This window comes from Tupaia chinensis, unplaced genomic scaffold, assembly GCF_000334495.1.
Source record: "Tupaia chinensis unplaced genomic scaffold, TupChi_1.0 Scaffold138490_1, whole genome shotgun sequence".
NCBI classification, from domain to species: Eukaryota; Metazoa; Chordata; class Mammalia; order Scandentia; family Tupaiidae; genus Tupaia; species Tupaia belangeri.
Window position 1 is genome coordinate 488,264 of NW_006198386.1, and position 2,630 is coordinate 490,893.

General features: G+C 49.7%; 1 protein-coding gene across 1 annotated transcript in view; it reads left to right on the forward strand.

Annotated features, from left to right (window-relative positions):
- IGF1R (insulin like growth factor 1 receptor) overlaps positions 1-2,630 on the forward strand; it is a 239,231-nt gene that overhangs the window by 210,230 nt on the left and 26,371 nt on the right. The window contains exons 8-9 of the mRNA XM_014592757.1: positions 665-903; positions 2,500-2,630. The exon at positions 2,500-2,630 is cut by the window's right edge and continues 46 nt beyond it. Coding sequence (XP_014448243.1) covers positions 665-903; positions 2,500-2,630 — 370 coding nt within the window. The remainder of the gene's footprint in view (positions 1-664; positions 904-2,499) is intronic.

Genomic DNA, 2,630 nt, shown 5'->3' on the forward strand with positions numbered 1-2,630 from the left:
AGAGAGACAGAGACCAAAAGCAAGAAATCACCCACCAGGAGGGATGGCCACACCACAATCCCTTCTTCTCCATCTTCCTCTTAAGATCTTAGGCACACACACATGTGTCTGGTGTGAGTTTAAGTCACTGGGTTTGGGATTCAAACCACAGTCTACTATGTGGGAGTCCAGTGATGTAACCATTATGCCATCTGCTGGTCCCCCTGTGCATATTCTTAAAGAGCAGCATTTTCCCTCCCAGTAATTATAGAATTTACACTTTCCAAGGCAGGGCGTTCGACACTAGGATGCGTAACTTTGGTGAAAGCCAGCATCCAGTTGCTTCATTTCATTCTTCTATAATATTGAATTAATTCTTTGTTTTATTTAGAAGTCCCATGATGCACTGGGCCCCTAGGGAAGGTTGTTTTTTTGCTTTTTAGAATTTATTTTTTTAATTCATTCACTTATTTTAATTTGACAAGAGAGACTCACACACAGAGAGAGAGAGAGACGGAAAGTGAGAAATCAAGCCCACAGGTCTGGGACTCAAATCGTGCTAGGCCATGTGGGAGTGCCCAGCACTTTACCAACCACGCCACCTGCTGGTCCCACGGGGAGCGTGCTTAAGAGCTTTGATGTCAGACCCGCCAACATTCTCTGAGTCATATCGATCGTCTTTCAGACCCTTTAAAAACGTGACGGAGTATGATGGGCAGGACGCCTGTGGCTCCAACAGCTGGAACATGGTGGATGTGGACCTGCCCCCCAACAAGGATGTCGAGCCTGGCATTCTTCTGCACGGGCTGAAGCCCTGGACTCAGTACGCCGTGTATGTCAAAGCCGTGACCCTCACCATGGTGGAGAACGACCACATCCGCGGGGCCAAGAGTGAGATCTTGTACATTCGCACCAATGCTTCAGGTAGCTGTGCACCGGACACCCCCCAACACACCCCTCAGGATTCCTGGGCCCGCTTGCTTATTGATAAGTGGAGTTGTAGGGCCACCCATAAGATATGCCCCTTGCCTTTCTTTTTCCTGTTCTTGTTGTTAGAGAGTTGAGCTATAGGGCACGTGTGCTCACCGGAGAGACCGAGAGAGACAGAGAGCCAGCAAGCAAGAAATCACCCTCCATTGGGGATGGGCATTCACACGCGCCTGGTGTGAGTTTCAGGCCGCCGGGTCCAGGACTCAAACCATAGTCGATTACATGGGAGTCCAGTGATGTCACTCCTACACCGTCTGCTGTCCCTCTTTTAGATTTTTTTGCCAGTCAGCATGTGTACTTGCTACAGAGAGACACAGAGAGAGAGAACGTGAGAAATCACCCTCTGGGAAGATGGCCAGGCTGTCATCCATTCTCTTCTTAGCAATTTTTTGGGTACACATGCACACCAGCGTGGTGTGTTTTTCAGGCCTCCAAGTCTGGGACTTGAACCGCAAAGTCAGTGATGTGGGATCTGGCGCCTTGACCACCACGCCACCTGTTGGTCTCCCCCTTGTCTTTCTTACTTAAAAAAGAGTTATTTCTTTAATATTATTTGTTATTGTAATTTTTTAATTTGACCAGAGAAAGACAGAGAGAGGAAGAAAAAGTAAGAAAGCAAGCTACCAGGCCTTGGACTTGAACCATGGTTGACCATGTGGGAGTCCAGTACCTTAACCACCATGTCACCTGCCAGTCCAGCACTTCATCATATCTTTTTGTTTTTCTAAGAGCAATTTTTGCTATAGAGTACACTTGCCGGAGAGACAGAGAGACAGAAAGCGAGAAATCACCCCCTGGGGAGATGGCCATGCCTCAATCCCTTCTTCTCCATTCTCCTCTCAGGACCTTGGGCACGCATGCACACGCACCCAGCAAGAGTTTTAGGTTGCTGTGTCCAGGACTTGAACTGTGGTTGACTACATAGGAGTCCAGTGATGTAACCATTACACCATCTGCTGGTCCCCCAGCACCTCACTTCTTTACTCCAGGATCTGGAAATAATAAGAGCAACTATTTGTATCTATTTTCCAAGGATATTAAAAACGTTGGTTTTGGGAACCAGCAGTTAGTGTAATGGCTATGTCGCTGGACTCCCACGTAGTTGACCGCGGTTCACGTCCCGGACCTGGTGGCTTAATACTCATGCCAGGCACGTGTGCGTGCGTGCCCAAGATCCCGAGAGGAGAATGGAGGAGAAGGGATTGCGGCGTGACCGTCCCCACTGGGGGGTGATTTCTCGCTTTCTGTCTCTGTCTCTCTCTCTGTCTTTCTGGCAAGCGCACGCACCCTATAGCAAAGAAATCTCCCCCAAAAAAAAGAAAAACGTTGGTTTTCATTTGGTTTTGTTTGGTTTTTTTTTTGATTTTTGTCATAGGGCAGGTGCACTTGCCAGAGAGAGAACAAGTGAGATGTCACACCCCAGGGGGGACGGCCATGCCGCGGTTCCTTGTCCTCTTGGGCTTGCTCGGAGCCAGCGGTCACCTGCGCCCAGCCACGCTGCACGTTCTGAAATGCGCTCTCTCCCCCCAGTTCCTTCCATTCCCCTGGATGTCCTCTCAGCCTCCAACTCGTCCTCGCAGCTGATCGTGAAGTGGAACCCGCCCTCGCTGCCCAACGGTAACCTGAGTTACTACATCGTGCGGTGGCAGCGGCAGGCCCCG